The 22,273-nt window shown below is 52.0% G+C and overlaps 1 protein-coding gene across 1 annotated transcript; it reads left to right on the top strand.

The window, feature by feature from the left end:
* The first annotated feature begins 1,996 nt into the window (after positions 1-1,996).
* On the top strand, positions 1,997-19,635 carry LOC119111253 (oxysterol-binding protein 1). The gene is made up of 9 exons (XM_037235075.1): positions 1,997-2,054; positions 4,809-4,996; positions 6,647-6,861; positions 7,447-7,582; positions 10,840-10,951; positions 12,284-12,476; positions 18,112-18,227; positions 18,916-19,045; positions 19,619-19,635. Exons 2-9 carry the CDS (start codon positions 4,872-4,874, stop codon positions 19,633-19,635), a joined length of 1,044 nt encoding a protein of 347 aa, XP_037090970.1. The 5' UTR covers positions 1,997-2,054; positions 4,809-4,871.
* Positions 19,636-22,273: the final 2,638 nt, after the last annotated feature.

Here is a 22,273-nt window from a genome sequence, read left to right as displayed (position 1 = left end):
CTGATCCCGCCTAGCACATCAGTACATAGAGAGATCATGGCACACGATGTCATTCGCCCTTGATAAGTGCATTAGTTTCATATCACTGGAAAATATTGGTGACTAGTGCGATTTCGACGGGAACTACCATCTTTGTAACAGCAGCTTAAAGCATGGTGCTGGCTGTTTGTATTCTGATCCGTGTTTGGCTCGGCAGGCACCTTGTAAGGTAAGAATCCTCATGTTACTTTGGTACGATTGACGTTGGTACGGTTTTCTCTGGTGCTCCACTGAATCGTCAACGATCTGTCTTGGTGAGGAAATATTGGGATAATCTCCGCTGCATTTCCAGTGGTAATCAAGATGCTTGTAAGTAATCGCTACACGGTGAAGCGGCGACGCCATCACTCTGCGTCTGTGATGGAGAGTTTGGCTCAAATGTGTCTCATGGGATATACCTCACAAAACGAGGTATTTGCGAATCTCTTTGATTTTCTATGCTTTGACGGGCAAACTATCGTCAATTATCAGGTTAAGTAACATATCGTCCCGAGCTGCCACACTGAAAATAAGCCAGAAAATACTGGTTAAATTCTCCACTACTCCTCCCGCCCCAAGATGCCTAAGGTTAGGCAAAAAAGGACATTTTCAGGTTTCGAAGCAAATATAGGTAAGAATGTTTGCTAGTCAAAAGAAATGAAAGCTAGTTATTTTTTCTCAGAAGCATGACATTTTTAAATTCACCCCCCAATCCAACATTGCCTCACCGCCCACTGCAGCGGCATTCTGGATCCACCCTTGCCCTCTGCTGACAGCAGGGCGCAACGCCTGATTTAGTCGTTCCAGCTGGTTCCCCTGACGCCCTGTTTAGTTGTTCTGGCAGACATGGTTGCTTTGTACAACTGCGTTGATGAACAGAAGTATCGCAGTCGTTTCTCAATGTTTTACGCCTGTTGTGAGCTTCTGTCTGTTATTGTCCAGTCGTCCAGTCGCTGATATTCCACGAGATCGCCAATGCAGTGCTACATCCAAGCCGCGCTGCGGGAGCTGATTTCTATTGTGTTGCTCCGCGTGTACATGGTTAGACAGCAGGCTGGTCCAGACTATAATGCTTTGTTTTTACAGTGTTCGTGAGATACTGTCCGCTCGCGGACACTTGCAAGATGCAAGAACTACGTCCTTTTTGTTATTTTTATATTTATTGTCTCGTCCTTGCTATATTTGCGTTTTTATGGCTGATAGTAATGGATGTGATTATTGTTCTGTCTCGGAACGAAATACATACGAAAAAGTTCTCTAAAATTTTGTATTGTCATCGATATGACACCTGGAATCACCTGTGTAAACTGCGCCTCTGCCGCCGATTAGCGATGACTGAAGACGCACCGCAACTCGATTGTATGCTCTCTCCCATTAAACCGGACCACATACGACTCGTCCATAGCAGAATGATGGGTAGCCATCATGTGCCGTTAAGCCGGGGACCCTATGAGACAGCTGGAGCCAGGCGAGGGATCTGTATCCAGCCAATATTGAAGTAATCTAAGCATATCAATGCGGTATAGACATCCCATGTCTTGTTTCTGGGCCAGCTCAAGTGGCAAGTGGTAGATAACTGAGTTACTTTAGGAGTGGCAGGAGACAATTTCATGTAATAAGCCGGACATTTGCAGACCGATCTAGGACTGGAAAATCACGATTTTCTTGAAACTGGAAGAGAGTCACCACCTTGCACTCCCAGAACCAAATAGTTCGTTAGACCACCACATGTAGCTCAGCATGAACATATTCGATTGGAAAGTAGTCCCCAAACGCAATTTTTGGGTTTAGCATGCTGCTCTGGGGTCTAGTCCTTATATCGGAAAATATTTTTTTTTTAAAATGGCTACCCGCTCGAAAATTCACCAGCTGGTTGACGTCATCAAAAACTTAGCTGATTCCATTTCCTGTTTCACCACTTCCTTGGTCAGCTGAAGAGCAGACGCACAACCTTGAAACCTGAATGCCAATGGGAGAGGTGTGGACGTGTGGGTGGTGGGCTGAGTTCCAGCGCTCGTGTTTAATTCCGTGGCCTGGTGGGGTAATGGACGTGAGAGGGTTGAAACTTTTGTCTTGACGCTTTTCAAATTTTACAGATGATTGGATATATGCGCGGTAGGCTGACTTTTTTTTGAGTAGTTTGAGGGCGAGCTAGCGCCGCATGCATTGTTTGGGTGATAGGTATGATAAGAACGTGATTGTCGGCTATGGAGCTTTACGTCTGGATTTGTGTACCATGTCAGTAATCTATGAAACAACTTTGCATGCATTTCAAGAAATTCCTGAAATATTGGTGTGGATAAGATGGATGTTGTTATATATGAGTTACGTTGTGGGTCATAATTTAATGGTCACACCTGACTTAGTGTGATTTTATTGTAGTTGCTTTAGATTATTATTATTGTGCTTGAGCTTATTTCTAAGCAGATGCTCCCTCTTACCTGTAACTGACTGCCCAAAGCAAAAGCTATGTGTCAAAAGCTATATTTTGCCTACTTACTGCAAAGGATACCTAATGAGGTACTTACTGATGCATCCTGTTTGCTTCTTGGTGGCCAGAAGAGATCAATGATATGGATAGATCACCTGTGTCATACATGTCCATAGCACAGCCTCTGTGTGATGGAGTGGTCTGTTCCAGAGTTAGTTGCCACTTGACCTCTTCATGCATGCCTGTGTGGTTGAACTGATTAGATTCCACTTTATATGGCTATTGACTATGACTATTGCACAAGAATGTGATGAGTGGGTATAAAATAGAAATGTGCTTCTCTTTCTTACCTCCTTGGCCACAGGTACAGTATCAATTTTATGATCCATGGAGCTACATGGTTGTGAGAGATGTTGGATTGCAACTGACAACAATAGTTCCTGAATATCCTAAACCACAGCACATTTCTTTTGCAATAGCATATACAGTATCTACCATATCAAACACTTATTTTTTAAATAACTGGTTAAGCACATATATTCTACTTTGAGCAGTGCATTATAATAGTATTGGCCCAAAGATAGGTAACTCACTATAGACTAGGCTAATTATTGTAGCACCATGGGGTGGTAAAGTTATAATGTCACATAAGTTGAAGTGTGAAGCTTGGAGTTTTATAGTGCCAAAATACCCCAAAATATCTGACGCTGGTTGAGTGTAATTCATGTTTTTGGGTTTTATTGATGTTCAGCCCATTAAGTGCAAGTGGCATTGAGAAGAAGTGGCCTGTTTTTGCTGGAAATTGGTAACTTGTTTTACTAAAACTTACATAACTTGCCACATAAGCATGCAAAATATGCCATATTTAAAATCATTTCTGTCTCTTGCCTGATCCTTTCAGTTATTCCTATGGCCCAAGTCATCCCATGCTTTTGAAGTGTATGGATACTTGATCAGGGAAATGCACATTATTGCTCTTATTTTTAAAAAAAAATATTGTGCCAATTTGTATTGTTTCTGGAGTGTCAGTAGTTGGACAGTTGATGTGGACATTACAGGTAACACACCTAACACCAATCGTTTGGTCAATCTTAAGGTTTAAGCCTGAACATTGGTGTTTTGTATAGAATACTGATTGTTCATAGCATGTGGCAGGTGTGTTGACCATCCCCAGATGCCTACAAATTTGAAATCAGTCATGCCTAGCATGCCATCTAAATATGACCTGACTCAGACCACCCCAGGCTAATTTTGATTATTGTTTATTATTTCTACCTAAACCATGTGTAAATGCATTCTGTGCATGTTCATGTGATGGCTTTCAGCATTTAACATAAGCTCCTGAGTCTAACATAACATAAGTCTTGATCTTCAGAATTTGGGCAATCATTTTCAGTATTTGAGGGTTAACAACTATTGAGTCTCCTCAAATCATTTGAACCTGAATCCTCAGCTATAGCTGGGGAACCTGAGAGTGTAATATTTTGCTATGTAATTTAGAAAGGGGTGACAGGCAATATTCTTCTTAAGTAAAGTTTTGTTTGTCTTTCTGCATTCTTTCTTATCAGGCTCTGCCATTGGTAAATTGTGGATAATAAGGTTGTGCTAGAGCAGTTCTAACCCATGGAATCAAGTTATCCCAGCCCATGCTTCTACTTTTCTCTCAGATGGGCAGCTTATCACCAGGTTAAGGAAGCATTTGAATGTTATGAACCCTTGTATCCTAAGAACAAGGGGTTAAAGCCTGAAAACATACACTCAGATTTTAAACACCACAAGTACATATTTATAGCCACCATTAAGATATGCAAGTAGATGTATTGAAATGTTTTCTTGGCTCACATTTGTTTTAAGCTGGCTAGATATGGCATATATGTCTTGATGCTTCATCAGGCTGAGTGGCCTGTCATGCATTTTCTTCCACATGGGGGCTTTTCCCCCTCCACATTTTGATTGACATTGAAATGTGCCTGTGGTAGGAGTGGTTAGAACAATAAGCCACAAAGCAATCAGATCACTTGAAAAGTGGGTTAATTGGAAGCTACTGAAATATTGAGTCCAAAGCTGAATCCAAATACAACAAACCTATGACTAGAATTCCAAAATGCATACAAATCTTCAGCTCTAGTGTGAGCATGTGTTCTTAGAATTCATGAGACCATGGTGTTTTGGGAATAAATGAATCTGAATAGTCAGCTTTAATGTCTGTACATGGTAAAACAAGCTGCAGATAATATTTAATCCAGCATGTTGGGTACTATGACTCCCCCCCCCCCCACCCCATGGGTTGGTCAGTTATTTACTATATTTGTTACACCATATATCTTCACAACCAAGTAACAACCCCATTGTGTTACAGGTGATTCGAGTGTAGCTGTGATATTTGAATCATATGAACACCTGATAAAAGTGCCTGTTCACAATGGATACCAAGGAGAAGGTGACAGAGCCAGAGATTAAAGGCTGGCTCTACAAGTGGACAAATTACATAAAGGGATATCAGAAGAGGTGGTTTGTGCTTTCCAATGGACTGCTTTCATACTACAGGTAAGGATACTGAGCTCTGGGAGCTACTTTAAGTAAAATGTCAGGCAAGGAGGTGACATCTTGTCACATTCTCCAGCAGCTTAATTTGAGGTCGTTGCTGTGATCTGGTCATCCCTACAATGTACATGTGTTGTCATGGTGTGGTTTCCACACAGTCAGGGAAATGGGAATGGCCAGTAGCTTTAACTGTTTGCTCCTGACAAGATCAAACTGACTCTGTCCAAGATAGGTGTGAGAAAGCCATATTTGATGCTTATATTTATATATTATTGGAAAGTCGTCGGATCTAAGATGCTGTCTGTTGTTTTCACAAACACATCCATGGATGATCGCAATTCGAGCAACGGTTTTGCTGCCTTTCTGAGAGATATTTCCGTGGTGCGGTGATGGTCTGCTGGCGTCATGGGTGTGTCTGGTGTGGGTGAAATAGGCAGCAGACCTTAGTTTTCAAATGCTTTGTCTGGTTGTTATGGGGAGATTTTAGAAAGCCACGTTTCCGATATATTTGTAAATTGATCTGTGTGATACGGTATTGTAGGTCGGGATAGGAGACCATCCCGAAATCATTATGTGCATTTTTCTATTTTCAACTCTCCGTCCTCGTAGTTACGCATTTGATACACTGGGCGAAAACGCTCTCCTCCTTCCAAGTTATGTTCTGTTAAGTTCATCGTCCCAAAAAGGAACAAGTCTGTATAGCCCCTTATTGGGCTAAAGATGCCTTTCGTCCATCTTCATACACTTTTGTTACGCTCCATCCCCCTTCCCCTCCTTGGTTAACGGAATATGCGGATGGCCCGTAGGGCAGTGCCATTTGTGTGACGGCATTGGACGTTTGGTATGGCCCAATGTCAGCTACGCCATTTGTGCTGTCACGGTGTTCATTGGCCTTTGATATTTTTGCAACGAGTGGGCGAAAAAATGTAATGGAAGTCTTGATAAAGTATAAATGCCGGCAAATTGTGCTCGCTTTTCAAGGAAAGGAAATGTTTTGGAACCGCGAAGTGTTAGCAGGCGTGAGCCTATGGCTGAGTCCAGGACTGATTTCACGGTAACATTGCCTACTCTGGCGTGGCTACATGCTCTGAAGACAGACGCTGGCGCTGCACGTAGGCGTCGTGGAGGCATGCGCGGCACCTCCGCCCGAGCGGTAGAAGCCAACGGGGGCCGACAGCCCTTTTGTACCGCGCGACTGGCCGTGCCCGAATCCAATGGGACTGGGGTGGTGCGGTGCAGGGATCCCGCCCCGGAATGCGACGAGTCGGAAAACGTGGGCGGAAGTGTGTTGAAAGGAAAACATTGAGGGTATATTCTTTCGGCTATTTCAGGTTTTCATTTTCAGTTACGCATATAAGTAACGGAAACAACGAATTTCTGCTTTTCTTGACTGGACTTGCGAACACAGATGTCATCGGTATAAATATGGTCTTATCAATTGGCAAATCAAGTGACGACCATCCTTCCTTTGATCAAAAGGCGTGGCTTTTAAAAGCATTTCTATTGTTGGTGCAGCTTTTCTGAGCATTTCCGTCACCAATTATGGTCACATTCTACGGGCACATCCATTGTAATTGTTATGTGACATGTATCCTTCCGGGGCACGACAGCGGCGAGCGCGCGCTGGTGTGTGATGTCGCCCCGCGCTGTCAGGACCCAGGCGGAGATGGCGCACACGTGCCGGGGCACCATCAGCCTGCACGGCGCGGCGATCCACTGCGAGGACTCGTGCAACTTCATCATCTCCAACGTGTCCAATGGTGGCACACAGACGTTCCACCTGAAGACGCCCAACGAGATCGAGCGCCAGCGCTGGATCACCGCGCTGGAGCTGGCTAAGGCCAAGGCTATCAGGGCACTCGACTCTGGTAAGCGTAGCAGTGTGCGTGTATGTTTTGATGTTGTAGCCGATCCCAATAGGATCTAATTATTGTCGTGTGTAATACTGGACGGGGGTATTGATGGCCATCGATTTGGTGGGTGTGCGGCTGGACCGCGATATTGGTATAGCCGGCGCTGCTTGTGGCGTATGCCCAAAGTAGTTACATTATGTAGCATTCATATTTCGAAGTGCGTGCAATAGTGTTGTTTTTTTGGCCGCGTGTTTGGCGTATTTGTCCAATTACGTGGTCAGCAAAAGCTGCTTTCTTTTCGTTATGATAGAACACCTGAAATTTTAATTGCATATAGCTTTTAATACCTCATATTTGAAAGGATGCCCTAAATTTCTAGTTGTCACGTGTTCAGGTGTTTGCACGTTCTTAATTTCGAGCGTTGATTGTGATGCATTCGAAGCTTCATTGTGGAGTGTGTATGTCATTCATCTCCGTACCTTTTGTTCAGATGGCTCCTGCTTGGGTGTGGTTTTCAACTGCCCGAATAATGCAATGGAGACCAGGCAGTTAACCTACTCGTGTTAATGCGGCGTTGTGTGTGTGCCTGTGTGCTCCCAGAGGAGGATGGCTTCGATGAAGAAGAAGAGCCAGACAAGGGCGATATCCAGGCCGTGATCAGCACGCTGAACGCGAAGCTGGAGGACTTGCAAACTTGTCACGATCTGATCGCAAAGCACGCCTCCACCCTACACAGGTCAGCGGATTGTTACAAAAAAGCTCGTGGTTTTGAGGAAGAGGTTTCACCGTAATGTGGGATACTGGACTGGAATATCGTTATTCTAGTCCTGGGACGAGTAGAGATAAATGCGTATTGCGATGTGTCGAATTTTATTTGCGGGGATTGAATGCGTTATCTCGCAGGCTATCTGTGGCGCGTGCCCTGCAGCGGCGTGGAGCTGACATTGCGAAACGCTGCCATGAAAATCACCAATACTGAATATGTTTAATGCCAGAGAGCATGTTAAAGCGCTGTTGTAGTCCTGCCGCAAGGTTTGAAGGACCATGCGTATGGCTAATTTAACGACGCTTGAATATTTCAGTTTTGAAATAAATGAAGCACGAAAGGCGCGATCACATAAGACGCATTGGGGGTCATTTTGGCGCTTACGTGTTTCATGTGTGACTGTGCCTCAGTGGACATGACAGGTTGCGACGCTTATTATCGTAGCGATGAGGTAACAAATATGTTATGTTTTAAAGTAGACGGCCAGTTATCCAACGAACAATTTGAACACCAAAAGAACCACTTGCTGATCGCAGCACAAGCGCTGGATTGCGTCATGTGTTGCTTGTGGTCGTGAAGCTGGGGTAGTTTCTCTATGTATGAGCAATCAAAGTGACCAAAATGAGTGACTTTTCCGCTCGCTCGGTGGAAGTGCTGGCCACTGAGCTTGCAAATGGCCTGAATGGAATGTGGTGCGCGAATGGCGTAATCGCCATCCGCGATTACCGTGGGAGGAAGGGGTAAACCTCTGTTATCTCAGGCTATGGTCGTCATGCGTTAAAAGTTTGCAAACTGTTGATAGCACTGGCCAATTTTAATCGGGAATTGCTTAGATGAAACCGCAGTTGGGCTCAGACCTTCGACTGTCAAGTTCGCGTACGGCTGATCATGAAGAGACCCTGCTGTGTCGGCCGCAAATTGGTTGCACTCATGCGACAGTTGGACTCGTGCGATACATGGCTGCCTGTTGTTCGGTGAAGACAGACCCCATCACCCCAGGTGCAGCGCACCGGTAGCCATTTACCACGAGCTTGACTCCTGTTCGTTGTTCGTAAAATGGTGATGGCGTTGTTTTGGACGACAAGCTCTGTCTTCGACTTGTCGTTACATTTTGGGAAGCGACCTTTTCTTGTTAAGTCGGAGTTGTTGTCGTTGTCGTTTTGTATTTTTTTGCAGATGCTTGTAGCTTTATCCTCACCTTGCTAGCTGATATTTAATGTGCCCAACAGGCGTGCTGGGAACAAAATTTAACGTCAACGCGCAGTAAATCTTCCATCATCATCGTCTGATGTAAGGACGCCGCACGCATGTGCCGCGCCCGCCCTGGTAATGATTTCCGACACGGTCAGCTCAATAGCTAATCTGGCCGATGACGCGGGTCCGGCGCTGCCTACGGCCCTGCCGCCCGGTCGCGCCCCCGTATCAGCCTAATCTGGGCCGGCGCTGCGGCGCCTGCGCGCTGATGCGTGGCGTCGGCCGTCAGGCTAGTGGTCACGCTCGGACCGCGCGTGCCGCGGCCCGTCTGTCCGACGCCCCACGCACTGAACCCCCACCCCACCCGCACTGGACCCGCACGCTGTCCGGCCGCCGGCTGTCGCTCGCCAGAAGGTGGCGCGCGCCGCCGAGCTCACCAGCAGCCTCCTGACGAACAGGTCAGCCGGCGGCCGGCTGGGGTTTAGGTGTCACGTTGGCCGCGTGCAGTCCAACGCGCAGTGTGCTGATGATGCAAATGGAATGTTTTCGTGGTGGCGTTGGACAATCTCGCCGCTACAACGTTGGCACGGACGGGATCGATTTCCGGCGTGGACACGACGTCGTGGAATGTAGAAGTGATCTGTCCGGGAAAAATATAATCTGAGCAGGTAAAGCATGTAAACCTATAAAGATTGAGCGGAAGTCCAAAACGCACGTGCTGCTCGAGCGTGTTTGACCTTCGGGAAGGTGGACGGCGCCGTGCCGCGCTGTGACTTCTGTCGCCTTGTCATAGGCGCCCTTTGTGTCGACATTTGGCCGCTCGTGCTGTCTACCTGCGTGCGGTACAATGGTCCCCGTGCCGGCCGGGTGACGTCCGGCCGGTCAGCGAGCGCGAGCATAGCCCCAGGGTCTTTGTACTCGCGAGTTACCGCCTGACGCAACCACCTCGGACCCAGTCTCCGTCGACAAATGGAAGCGCATCCCCTGTTTCGTAGTACGCTCATTCCTTACTTATGACGTTACCGACCAAGCCTGACCAGGGTCAAAAGAAGCGAAGAAGTGCGTTTGTTTACAAATAAGTTGTTGCTGCTTACATAGCAGCACCTAGCAACGGTGGACGCACTGTGGACGGGCTTGCATGGCGGGCAAATGGACTGGTCTCGATCAAATGTGGATTGCGTGATTGACAGTGATGCTTCGGGCACGCGACTTCCGAGAACTCTGTTACTGAATGCATTCAAATGCGCCATTTCTGCACGCGTTTTTCCTCCATGGGGTTGCGTCAGCTGATTCTAATTGCTGTCCGTATTTGGGACAAAAGGCGTCCTGCAATAGTGCGCATCTATGGCTCCAAAGGCTGCTACCTCTTTGATCGGAGCGTAGATCGTAGGCCAATGAAAAACCGGGGCCTGGTCGTTGAGTGGCCGGCTGATGATGGCGGCTGGGTCTTCGGCTCCCGGCCGGTCACGCTGAAAGGCACCACGTGCGGTCCACTTACGGTCGCACGAACAACGGAATGGGGAGGCCGGCGTGGGACTCTACCGGGACTCTGCTCTACCATTACATATCCGGGGCATGGTCAAACCATTGATGACCGCATAGCCGGGGCGTGAACGAACCATTGACCATTGCATATCCGGGGCATGGTCAAACCATTGATGACCGCATAGCCGGGGCATGAACGAACCATTGACCATTACATATCCGGGGCATGGTCAAACCATTGGTGACCGCATAGCCGGGGCATGAACAAACCATTGACCACCATATGACCGGGACATGATCAAACCGTTGGCCACTACGTATGTAGAGCAGGGTGTCAGCAATTCGTACCGTCACCGAGCCACCGGAGACCGCCATGATATGCCTGCTATCATCTGCAACAACCCTCGTAAAACAGGTTGTAGGGTTCATCTGTTGACTCATGCGACCCCTGCACCATTGTGACATCCATGGATGGCAGTTACGTACGATATGCGGTGCTCGTTGCTATCCTTACCGAGTTTCTCACCAAACTGTACTGCTTGTCACAGATCCCTGGCCGACTTGGAGAACTCGGAGAGCGCTCAGGAGGTCACGGCGAAGGTGAAGCAGGTCAACGGGAGGGCGACGCTGTTTCGAATCACGTCTACGGCTATGATTAAGGTAGGCAGATTTCTACCAACCATGCTTGTAAGCGTGGAGCACTATTGGCGATTTGTTTTTTGCCTGTTGTTCTCTTTCGTCACGTCATCGGGTATCCTGGCAGGGCGTCATTCGCTGGGAGGGGGCGAGGTTGCTCCGGCCGTCAGGGCTACCCACGAGAGCGGCCGGACGTGAGGCCGCTCTCGTGGGTAGCCCGTTCGAGCACCCGTGCAGCGGCGGTGCAGGCGAGTTTCGATGTCGTTGGTAACCCAGGATGGCCACGGTGTTACCCCCACTTTGCGACTCCGCCAAATTACTGGTCATTTTGCATGTTTTGAAGCTCTGTTAAACTGCCCACGCTGCAACAACTTTCGCGATCCTTACCCCCGTTTTGGTTTTCTCTGTCGATCAGAAGGCTAATGAAGGGAGGTCTTTGCGGTGCCGTGGTCGATACGTGGGCTTCTACCAAACCTAGCCACGGCATGGTTAAGTTCCACCTCGATGGTATCTTCACCGTCCTAGCTACGTATACGTGTCCCGGGGTGGGCGGGTGCGCGACTGCCGCCATCGAGCGGCACGTGGCCTCTGGGCACGGCTGCTGTCGGCGCTATTCCTTGCAGCGGTGCACGGACATGCCTCAGCTCGTCACCCATTGTACCGCGACCACGCTCCCGGCGAGCACGTGGTCCCGAGTGCAGAAACCCGAGCCGCGGCGGCGCGTGACGCCACCACGACCGTGGGAATGCAGTCCAGCGGTCAGTAGCTGCCCATGTGTCGGCGCGTCGGCGGCATCGCTGGACGGCGCCAGCGTGTCGGATGTTCCTGCAGGCCTGAGGGCGGTAGTGTGCAAACCCGCGCCGTGGCGAGCCGGGGTCACGGGATGCAGCCGCGGAGGGATGCTGCTGCACTAGGTTCTCACGGTTGATGGCAGTGTCACTGGGTGGTGTTCACAGCTTTGTAGGCGTCGTTGGATGGTGTTCACAGCTTTGGGGGTGTCGCTGAATGGTGTTCACAGCTATGGAGGCGTCGCTGGATGGTGTTCACAGCTATGGAAGCGTGGCTGGATGGTCTTCACAGCTATGGAGGCGTTGCTGGTAGGCTTCCACAGCTGTGCGAACGTCACGGGATGACGTACACAGCTCTAAGTGTTTCAGGACGCTGTCTGTAGCTGGCTTGAGCTGTTCAAACGTCCGAGGGCGATATCCACCGGTGTGAGGCCACGCTCATCACCGCTGCCAGCGCTCATCACTGTGCTGAGGTCACCGTGCGGCGTCCCCGGCCCGGCGGGCGCGTCTGTGTGCGTGCCCCTGCCCGGGCACCGGCTCCCCAGCCTGAGCGGCGCCTGTGCTGCAGGCGTGCGCCGACTACCGGGACCTGGTGCAGACGCACGGCCGCAAGTGGCAGCGCATGTTCCAGCACGAGCGCGACCAGCGCAGCCGGCTGGAGCAGATGGTGGAGCAGCTGGCCCGACAGCACTCCCACCTGGAGAACGAGGCCAAACAGCTGGAGGTCAAGCAGCTCATCAAGAAAGACAGTCTCACTGGTGGTACGTGCTCTCGTGGACTGCCCTCCACCGTCCGATGCCGGCTGCACAGTTTGTGTGGTCATGTGGGCTTGCTTTCTCGTGTAGTGACCGCTCCCACCTGATTGGTATGGAACCGAACACGAGTATATCTCCCTACCCGGTATCCTAAAGGAGTGACGCGTGTTGTGCTGTGAAGGTGGGGTGCATGTGAAAGCCGATGCTGAAAATCTTACTTTACTTGACCTTGCGAATCACTGACGTTTGCACGTTTAGATTCTGTTGTTGCGAACAACTGTGACCTATTAGGGTTGAATACTAGATTGATTATACCTATGACAACCTATATTCATAACAAGGGGTGGTTCCGTCACTGTCCCCTGGTTTGTTTGTTCGTTTGTTTTGCTCTGTGATTTGTTCTCCCAACCCTTTACAGTCATTGCTGATATTTGGTTGCATTTCCGTACTTACAGTTACACCTATCCTGATAACAGTTTGACACTATTACCCAGGGTGGTTCCACCTGTGTCCTGCGAAACATACGCCAGGCAATACCGGGTTTTTTTACGAAACATTGAGATGTTGCTCACTACCTCTGTGTTTCTTCCTACCGCTACTATCATATGTGGTGCTTTAACATTTTGAGACAACATTTATGTGCGGGTTTGAACTGAAGTAGCCACTTTGAAGACCTTTCGGTGCTGTTCACAATACTGCCCTTCTTAAAACCTAAGCCCCTTTAGTTTCTGAACTGCACGCCCGCGAAAGCAGGGAAAGGGATATGGGGTAGAGTGTTTCAAAGTCACCGTGGCATTCATGACGTCGTGATAACGCCGTTCAAATCCTGTCATTCCATTTGCCACGCGGCGATCGAGACCAGGAATATATACAATGGTCGAGGCGTCCATATCTGGTGTTCGTGGGCGCAATTTCCAGATTTAACGGCCGTCAATTGGCTCCGAATCAATGTTGTGCCAGGTACGATGGCGTAACCAAACCATGATGCATTGAGGACCATATTTACCAAACATATAGCTGTGCTGTCTATAGTAATCCTTTCCGCTTAAAGAGTATTTAGCTCATATGTGCAAGACAATACAACGAAGTTGATAAAGTACATGTGTATGGATCCTATATGCATGCTTTCCAGGTACAGCTGGCTCTTCATGCACACGCCTTCGCCCATATAAAATAACGAATGATGCATGCTAGGTAAAATAATCGGGTAATTCACACAAACGCTATGCCTATATAGTGTGCCGAACCAAGTTGCCTTCACATTTTTGTTAAGAACATGATTCTGATTTCCCTGTGGCAGTGATTATCGCTGGAAGGCTGTGGTCGCCCGGTAGGTGAACTGCCGCCGTCTCGATTTCTTGCTGATGCGTGCCAGGGCCACCTGGCCGTCCCGCCTCGCAGAACGCTGCCGAACGGTGGTGTGTAAAGTGACAAGCAAAGTCGCTCGCCTGCCTGCGACTACCGCAGTTCTGAGGAGGCATAGCGCACGATGCATTGCGAGGTCCTGGATAGGTTACCAATTGAGCCCGCTCAAGACGCCACGCACATGCGTTCACTTTGGTCTTCTAGACACTACACTCGCCCAGAAGTTGAGCAGCCTCTTGTGGCGCTCGATAGATTGGCCAGTCGTGTTCCCATATACTGTGATGTAGTTACCCACTAGGGCTACGACCAGGCCGGTGACGCACGTCGGCCGTGCATCCTGAGTTCCCGGTATGACTCGGGCCGGCGAGCGGTTCCGTGTGCCTGACCACCGGCTGGCTCACATGCTTCTCGTCGACTGCCACGCCGTTTTTTGCAGTGGAAATGGAAGGTTCCGAAGCATTTAGCCAGTTTCGAGAACGATGAGGTTGGGTTTGGTGGGGTTCGCTGTCATCTGAGTTTGGCTGAGCCACTGGAGCAAGGTGCACAGGGCCGACCCCAAGCGTTGAATTAGTGAACGAATGGTGGCCAGAATGGTGGGTGGCCGCATCGAGGTTCAGATAATAACTAAGATCGCCGGTTGTCTAAGTCGTGCTCCATTTTGCCAGCTCACTAGGCGCAAGTCTTCCAGGTTTTCGCAGTTTGTCCATCTTGACGGTGATAAAAGTATTCCATCACTCGTTCAAGCGATCCATATGCCTCTGAAAGCGAGAAATGTCGAGTCAACAGGCGGAGAGGAAGGGTGTTTAGTCGACAGGTGGGAAGAAGAAGTGTCGAGTCGAAAGGCGGAGAGGGGAGGTGTCAGTCGACAGGCGGAGAGGAGAGGTGTCGAGTCGACAGGTGGGAAGAGGAAGTGTCGAGGCGACAGGCGGAGAGGAGAGGTGTCAGTCGACGGGTGGGAAGAACTAGTGTCGAGTCGACGGGCGGAGGGGGGCGGTGTCAGTCGACAGGTGGAGAGGAGCGGTGTCGAGTCGACAGGCGGAGAGGGGAGGTGTCATTCGACAGGCGGAGAGGAGAGGTGCCGAGTCGACAGGTGAGAAGAAGAAGTGTCGAGTCGGCAGGCGGAAAGAGGAGGTGTCAGTCGACAGGCGGAGAGGAGCGGTGCGGAGTTGACAGGTGGAGAGGAGAAGTATCGAGTCGACAGGTGGAGAGGGGAGGTGTCGAGTCGACAGGCGTAGAGGGGAAGTGTCGAGTTGACATGTGGAGAGGAGAAGTGTCGAGTCGACAGACAGAGAGCCCCGGCGGCGCAGCCACGCTCGAGCACGAAGCGCTGCGGACTGCGGAACCGGTGTTGGTTTTTTCGCTGAAATCAGTGCATGTTTGTTTACATAATACCTGCTGCTAATCTTGCCAGCTATGTGTTGGGTGCCAAGTACGAAAATATTACAGAGGTAAACAGATAAGTACCAGAGACAGATCTGGGTCGCTGGTCAGTATTGCAGCCTATGCAGGGGCAAAAGGTCTGTTTTGGTGACAAAGTGGCGGTGCCATGTTAGCAGAGTTGAAAAGTTGCGGAGACATGGCGAGTGACACTGGCGGTGCCAGGTGCACAAATGTGCTTAACAACGACAGGTGTTACGATTTGAATATATTTTAGTGCATGTGCTCTGCCTCCTGCCCCCCACAATTATCTAAGTCAGCGCTGTTTGCGAGTAATATTGTTTTCATCGCAGCAATTTGCTCACCATCAGACGTTGTGTCTACTCACCATCGTCATGGCCTTACATCCCCCACTTATATACAAACGCTCGAATATTCCTCTTGATTCACTTTGGCTCAGTTTGATTTGATCCACTTGATTTGTTGCGACTCCTATTAATCTTGATCTGGACTGTTGTCTTGATTTGATTCGACAGTCATTTGATTCATTTCATTCATGTCATGCTATCCAAGTGTAAATGATGCGAATGCTTAGGCGCTGTTGTACGTAAAGCAACGGCCCCTGAAGGCTCCTGAAGGCTACTAAAGGCTCCTGAAGGATCGAGCCTACCGCCCAGTTCAGTTTCAAGGGAATTAACGGCCGGAAAATGCATGCTTCCTTATTGTACATGTCTTCGCAACTATGCGTGTGCAATTATGCACATAACGTGGCAAGTTTCGGTGCACTCTACTCTCTACACTTTAAGGTGAACGGCCAACGTTTCTCGGAATTTGTGTAAAAAAAGAAATTCGTGTTGGCCTCGATCTTTCTCCCGACACGTCGCGGGGCTAAAGCAGCTCAATAGATGGCTGTATCTGAGGGGGCCGATCCTGCCTCCCGTTTCAGTCGCGAGGGAAATTCACAACCGGGAGATGTATGTTTACGTAGGTTGTTCAGTGCATTAGCTAGGAACATTATCCACATAGAAAGACAGTAGTAATAGCCTTATTCCTCGGAAAAAGCAGGAGGATGAATATATAGTTAGGTCAATATTTCGGCAACATGCCTTTATCGAAACAATAGCGGAAATGAATTCAAAATTGCCTGCCGATGATCCTGCTCGATATTTTAGGTTTTTTTTAAAACAGCAAACCACAGTTTTTGCAGGATACCAACATTCAGGGAATTAAGCAAGGAGCGGTTGCTAACCATTACTACGATACAGTGCTTTTCTAAGAATTAGAAGACCCAGACATACGTGTACACATAAACGAATTCAAGCAAATAGGCATCACGCATCACGCTTCATTCAAACATGCAAGCGAGTGGAAGTAAACAGGCATCACGCATCGCTCATCAATTATACATGCAAACTATTTCAATCGAACAGGCATCGCACATTACGTGTTAGGCATCACTTTCACATGTAAACGATTAAACCGGCACGCATCACACATACAATGTTTTCTGCCACTTGCCTTGATCATCCGTGGAATCGATGCGGCGTGATTTGCTCTATTGATAGCATGGCTGGCCTGTTCATTAGCTATTCTCGGAGGCCGATGTGTATCATGTTCGCGGCCAGACGTCTCCCATTAGCGCGTGTTTAATGTACCATATTGCCAGACACCTTCTTGTAGCCCAATGACTTGCTTCTTTCAAAAGCGCTGTTTACTCACCAGGCGTATACAGCGGGCTCCTGCTTCACCGTGTTCAGTATTTTTCTGCTGTGTTGGCATTAGCTCGTTTGTTTCTCGTTGGAACAGTGTTCAGTTTGTTTGTGATCGTTGGACAACCACCGCATAATTCCTGAATCATGTGTATCACCTGGCGAGCAAGATCAATGTCCTGGACGTGTCCCATAACAGTACTGTCTTAGCGTCGAGACCAGTGTCCCTGTGCCAGTGCTTCCAGTGTCAATGTTCTTGCCCTGCTGTTTCCAAAAGGCCAGTATCGTTGTCCTGTTGTCACCACCGGATCCGTCTCCTTGCCACGGTGTCCCCAGTGGGTCAGTTGTAGTCCCTTTGTGCGTTGTCTCCGGTATATCCATCTCCCTGGCTCTATGTCCTCAGTGGGTCACTGTGTTCGTCTCGTTGTCACCAGTGGGTCATAACCTCGCTTCTGTCGTCACCTTGTGGACCACCTCCCCTTCTCAGTGCCGCCAATGAGTCAGTTCCTCGGTGCGTCGTCACCACAGGTCCGTTTCTCTGTCTGGGTGTTACCAGGGGCAAGTGCCCGTATCCCGGAGTCACCACGGGTCCGTCTCCCTGTCCTGGAGTCACGACGGCTCCGTGTTCCTGTCTGGGTGTCACCAGGGGCCAGTGCCCGTGTCCCGGAGTCACCACGGGTCCGTCTCTCTGTCCCGGAGTCACCACGGGTCCGCGTCCCTGTCTGGGCGTCACCAGGGGGCCAGTGCCCGTGTCCCGGAGTCACCACGGTTCCGTGTCCCTGCCTGGGCGTCACCAGGAGGCCAGTGCCCGTGTCCCGGAGTCACCACGGGTCCGTCTCCCTGTCCCGGAGTCACCACGGCTCGCGTCCCTGTCTGGGCGTCACCAGGGGCAGTGCCCGTGTCCCGGAGTCACCACGGGTCCGTCTCCCTGTCCCGGAGTCACCACGGCTCCGTGTCCCTGTCTGGGCGTCACCAGGAGGCCATTGCCCGTGTCCCGGAGTCACCACGGGTCCGTCTCCCTGTCCCGGAGTCACCACGGCTCCGCGTCTCTGTCTGGGCGTCACCAGAGGGCCGATGCCGTGTCCCGGAGTCAGCACCAGGTCCGTGTGGGTCGGCGCTCTCCCCTGGACGTCATCGCCTGACCAGCACCCCTCTCCCACGGCACGTCATGCCCACCCGCGCTCCCGCAGTGGCCAGTATCCAGTCGAGCGATGACGAGTTCGAGGATGCGGCCGACGACTTCGGAAGCCACTTCACGGTGGCCGTGCCCACCAACCACAAGCGCTCGGGCAGTAACGTGTCGCAGGTGAGGGTGAAGCGCGCCGCGCCGCCAGGGCCGGGCCATAGGCACACCGCCCCCGGCAGCTGGGGCGGCCCGGCCCGGCGCGAGCGGTTTGGTTTCTGTGAACACCCCCCCCGGCTTTTGTGCAGGAGCGCTAGTGGTGCGCAGCCGTGATTGATTAGCTTTGCCTGCTTTAAATGATTCGGTTTTGCGGTATGTGATGGTGTGGTATATAAGTAATGCACTAACCGTCCCGAATATTACCGTGTAATTGTTTGAGAGCGATGTGTGCTATTTGAGGAAACAGCTGATAAGAAGTGCGATACTGGGAAGTTACGAACGACCCGAACTGTTCTCGGCTAGAAATATTTCTTCTGCCGAAGCAAGCCATTCACAATGATAATTATTATGCTAAGAGGGGACATGGACCATGAATACCACTTAATTTTACGGAGCCTTGTAACGTGGTAACATTTGGCGCAATAGCCCTTCCTGAGGATGGTTGCGCTTCCACTGAAAGTTTTTGTAGCAGACAATACCAGAGATAGCTACCCAATACTGGAGTAGTGCGCGCGCACGCTGTCGTGCTGCCCCGAGAGTAGTGACCTGGCGTGACCCACCGCCGACCCCCCCCCCCCCCCCCCGTCCCTCCGGCGGTCCCGAGCGCCGTCCGCTAACGGTCGCCCTTTGTGCGTGTGCGTGCGTGGCGCAGACGTCCGAGGGCCGGGACAAGCTGCCGAACGAGTCCGACTCGAGCAACGAGGAGGACAACTCGGAGATGGTCGGCGTCATCGCCCACAAGCCGGACAAACAGAAGGTAACGCTCTCGAGGCTGGTGTTCTGTGGCGCCTGGTGGCCGGGCGGCAGCGGGAGGCGGCTGTTGCGAGACGCTGGCGACGGCGTTCGTAGACTGCCGTGCCTAGCGTGGCGCCCCGCGCAGGCAGTGTGTTGCGCGGACTGGCCTCTGGGATTGGGTCGCCCAGGACCGGAGCAATTTAGGATATGCGCCGCACGGCTGTAGCACGTGAGGTCCGGCCGCCGCGGCGGACGTGTTGGCCGTTGACACGCGTGCCGCGCGAGCGAGCCGCCCGCCGCGCTCAGTGTGCCTGTCGAGTGTTTGCGGTGGAGGCCTCTTGACACGATTGTCCATTCGCGTCACAGTACCCCCCAGTTTTCTCGCGTCCTTCCCTGTCATGTAGGACATAGTACACCATTTACGTGGAGACTGAACATGAGCCGAGGCTGCGCGCGTCCGTGCGCTGCGTGCCCACTGCCGAGGCCGCCTCATGGCGTCTGATCGGATTTTACGGCCCCGCTTGAGCCATAGCTGCCGTAAGTTGCCTGCTGTAACTCTGCCGCGCCGCCTGTTGCATTACGTGGCGCAACTTTACCGCGCCGAATCGTACCGCGCGCAGTCGGCAACCTCAACTGATGCTCTGATGCAACCTCAACGGCAACTGATGCTCGTGCATTTGGTTCGTATTATGCGGTGCACACAGTTGCTGCCCGTAAAACCGCACACCCGTAATGAAGTTTATATTATCACTGCCCCGTGGGTTCGGAAGGTCACGCAGTCCCCGATGCGGTGGTCCCCAGTCCAACCTTGCCGAGGCATGTGCCAACGTTGGCTGGCGCGGGTCAAAACAACCTTTGTCGCCTTTCCGAGGGGCACGTTTTCAAATGGCGTGGAAGTGTGCGTGTTATGTGCTATGCCGTGTGGTCGAATGACGCCCAGCGCCGCGGCAAATCCAAACCCAGGCTCGGACGCTGACGTGCCCGCGTGTCAGCACGCACACGCGCTGGCTGACAGACAGCCGCCCCGAGCTCTGTATGGCGACCACAGTGTGGTCAATGTCTCGGCCCGGCGCGCGGACACGTGCTGAAGCCCGCCGGCGCCGCCCGAGGTGGAGCAGCGTGCGGGGCGAGGCGCACCCCACGCGGGGCCCTGCGAGGCAGAGTGGTGACCCCGGGGGCGGCCTGTCTGGGGACGTTTGGTGACGCGGGGCGGTCCGTCCAGCGCCGACTGATGACCTTCGAGGGGTGGCTCGTCCGGCGGCGAGTGGCGGGCGCCCGCCTGCCCGGAGTGCGCTCGTCACAAGGTCGCCGCCTGCTGTTCGCCAGCTGTTAATGCTATTATCGAGCCCGCCGGCGGGCGCAGCTTGGGCCTGTGCGCCGCGCGCGGCCGACCCTGTCGGTCGGGACGGTGCGTGACGTCCGGGTGAGTGCAGCCCCCCCCCCTCCCGCTCTCTGCTGTCCCCCGGGGACCGGTGCGGCCGTCTGGGCGTCACCTCCAGGGCCGCGCCCCCGCCCCGCCCCGCCGCGGCCGCCGGCCTGCCCGGCTGTTTATCGTCGCCGCCGGCCGGAGCCGCGGCCGCTGGCAGGCCGGCTGGACACACCCACACACATCCCCACACGGAGCCACGTGCGCGGCGGCGCGGCGCGGCACGGCGCGGGAGACATGTGCCTCTACTCGTGGGTGTGGAAGCGGCGGGCCTACCGAAGCAGGACGGTCAGTGTCGGCTCGGCGAGCGGGCGCCGAGCCGCTGTGCGGGGATGTCCGTCTCTGCAGCGGCTGCTTGTGTGTATGTTGTTATGCTGCAGACGGCTGAAGGGCCGTGTGTCGTTCTGTCCCTGCGGGGGCTGGGGTTCGGCGTTGGCACCATTCTGTCCGTTCCGGGCTGTGCGGCAGTGGCTTTGCCAGGGTATGGTCATGCAGGGTATGTGCATGTGCGCTGAGATCATATTCTGTTCGTTCAGGAGCTGTGCCACCGCGGTCCATGTCGCGCGTTGGCTGTGTGTTTATGTTGTCGCCGCCGTATCCGCGCATGGACTATGTGTCTGTGCTGTCTGGCGCCATGGTTGGGCTTGTGTATGTTGCGTCAGTGCGCCTGTATGGGGTCCTGTTGGTCTGGGTTGGCTTCCGCCTGACCATGCGCGGCCCGGAACCGTGGACGGGGTTGGATTTAATGTTGTTTTTAGGTCTGATAGGTGCTTGGCAGGTGTCAACGGTCCTCGACGTCTTGTATTTCGTATGTCGGTCATGGCTGTGGCGTTGCTGGAGGTATTTAGAGCTCCACATAACAGCAGATATGATGAGGATAAGGTATAATCAGTATTATTGAAATAAGTACAATTCAAGCTTACTTTCACATCAGTTTCCTGAAGGGTCGATTGTTAAGTATCACGTGTTTAGGTCTTGAGCTCGTGACTAATGTCCCGCATTTGTTCATAACTTACGTTTTAACTCAAGTGCGTCTGGTGAATTAGCGCAACACTTTCCAATCCGTTGTTATTCTTTTATGGATTACTCAGCTGAACATATGTACACATTTAAAGTTATTCGTATGACCGTATATGTGCACCTGCGACTTGAGTCATCATGTCGTGGATTTGGCTGGTTCAACCCTCCAGACGTTCATTGTGATCAACGGCGTATTACATCGTCAATTTTGTGGAGGACAAGTAGGTTCCTGATTGTTCTTGTCAAACGGTGTCGCAGCATGGCAGCGGCGGTTTGTAGCCGGGGTGCGCGGGTGGTGCTGACAGCCCATCCCGTCATGCGATGACAGCGGCGGTTTGTAGCCGGGGTGCGCGGATGGTGCTGACTGCCCCTCCCGTGGGGCGATGGCAGCGGCAGTCTGCAGCCGGAGTGCACGGGTGGTGCTGGTCGCCCGTCTCATCGGGCGATCCGTGATCAGCGTGGCCCTCGGCCGCTGACACATGGTGCCTCGGCTGGCGGCTACAGCTCCTGTACCCTGACGGGCCGGTGTCACAGCCTAGTCTCGGGTGGTGCCTCAGCTGGCGGCGACAGCTTGTGTACCCTGACGGGCCGGTGTCACAGCCTAGTCTCGGGTGGTGGCTCAGCTGGCGGCGACAGCTCCTGTACCCTGACGGGCCGGTGTCACAGCCTAGTCTCGGGTGGTGGCTCAGCTGGCGGCGACAGCTTGTGTACCCTGACGGGCCGGTGTCACAGCCTAGTCTCGGGTGGTGCCTCGGCTGGCGGCGACAGCTCGTGTACCCTGACGGGCCGGTGTCACAGCCTAGTCTCGGGTGGTGCCTCAGCTGGCGGC

The sequence above is a fragment of the Pollicipes pollicipes genome, unplaced genomic scaffold, assembly GCF_011947565.3.
Source record: "Pollicipes pollicipes isolate AB1234 unplaced genomic scaffold, Ppol_2.1 Scaffold_7261;HRSCAF=8764_pilon_pilon_pilon, whole genome shotgun sequence".
In the NCBI taxonomy this organism is placed as follows: Eukaryota; Metazoa; Arthropoda; class Thecostraca; order Pollicipedomorpha; family Pollicipedidae; genus Pollicipes; species Pollicipes pollicipes.
The sequence above is the reverse complement of the archived record's forward strand: the minus strand, read 5'-3'. Positions and strand labels throughout refer to the sequence as shown.